At 45.2% G+C, this 1263-nt stretch overlaps 1 protein-coding gene across 1 annotated transcript; it reads right to left on the bottom strand.

Moving 5' to 3' along the window:
• Nucleotides 1-216: 216 nt before the first annotated feature.
• LOC132054189 (uncharacterized) lies at nucleotides 217-714 on the bottom strand. Its single transcript, XM_059446239.1, has one exon. The coding sequence runs from the start codon at nucleotides 712-714 to the stop codon at nucleotides 217-219; it is 498 nt and encodes a 165-aa protein (XP_059302222.1).
• Nucleotides 715-1263: the final 549 nt, after the last annotated feature.

Genomic DNA, 1263 nt, shown 5'->3' with positions numbered 1-1263 from the left:
GGACTGCCTACGTATCCCATCGTGGGGAATTCAGGTCATTGCGTAGTTCATTACATAGATGGTTTGTTTTACTCCTATTCTGGTACGATAACAAGCAAAAGGTACAATTACAAAGAAAGCAAAAATGTGAGTACAAGAAAATAGGATTCTAAACGTAGTATCTCTTGAGTGCATCTACATTGATAGCCTTGGGCTGCTCTCGCCCGTCCATTTTGGCTAAGACCACAGCTCCTTCTGAGAGTACTTTCCTGACCATGTATGGTCCCTGCCAATTCGGCGTGAACTTCCCTTTATATTCCTCTTGGTGAGGGATAACTCGCTTGAGCACGAGTTGTCCGATCTGGAAAAGTCGAGTTCTAACACCTTGTTGAAGGCCTTAGACATTCTTTGTCTGTACAGCTGTCTGTGGTAGACTTCCACCATTCGTTTTTCCTCTATCATGGCTAATTGTTCATAGCGGTTCTTGACCCATTCTGCATCCTTCAGTTCTGCCTCTTGGATAATCCTGAGTGAAGGGATTTCTACTTCTGCGGATATGACCGCTTCCGTTCCATAAACGAGGAGGTATGGAGTTGCTCCGGTGGAAGTTCGGTTTGTCGTTCTATATCCCAACAGAGCATAAGGTAGCTGTTCGTGCCAATTCTTGTAGTTGTCGACCATCTTCCTCAAAATCCTTTTGATGCTCTTGTTGGCAGCTTCTATGGCTCCATTCATCTATGGCCAATAGGTCAGAGTTCCTGTAAGTGATTTTGAATTGCTCACTAATATCCTTCATCAAATAACTATTTAGATTGGCGCTATTGTCCGTGATGATAGATTTCAGTACACCGAAACGACATATTAGATTGTTCTTGACGAAGTTAGCTACCACTTTCTTGGTCACTGATTTGTGGGAAGTTGCCTCCACCCATTTGGTGAAGTAGGCTATGGCGAATAAGATGAAGCGATGTCCGTTGGAGGCCGGAGGTTCAATGGGTTCTATGACGTCCATTCCCTATGCCACGAAAGGCCAAGGAGAACTCATCGCATGTAATTCCGTGGGTGGAACTTTGATCAGATCCCCGTGTATCTGACATTGATGGAACTTTTGCATGAACTTATAGGAGTCATGCTCCATGGTCATCCAGTAGTATCCCGTCCTTAGGGTTTTCTTAGCGAGGACGAATCCGTTCATGTGGGGTCCATATGCCCTTGCGTGCACTTCTTTCAACAGTTTTGTGGCCTCTTCGGCATCCACGTATCTGAGCAACCGAGATCAGGGGT

The sequence above is a fragment of the Lycium ferocissimum genome, chromosome 4, assembly GCF_029784015.1.
Source record: "Lycium ferocissimum isolate CSIRO_LF1 chromosome 4, AGI_CSIRO_Lferr_CH_V1, whole genome shotgun sequence".
NCBI classification, from domain to species: Eukaryota; Viridiplantae; Streptophyta; class Magnoliopsida; order Solanales; family Solanaceae; genus Lycium; species Lycium ferocissimum.
Note: the sequence above shows the minus strand (reverse complement) of the source record. Positions and strands in the feature narration are given on the sequence as shown.

Bases quoted from the DNA above. Each gene is read 5' to 3' on its own strand.
- LOC132054189 (XM_059446239.1), bottom strand. From the start codon at position 714: ATGAATGGAGCCATAGAAGCTGCCAACAAGAGCATCAAAAGGATTTTG.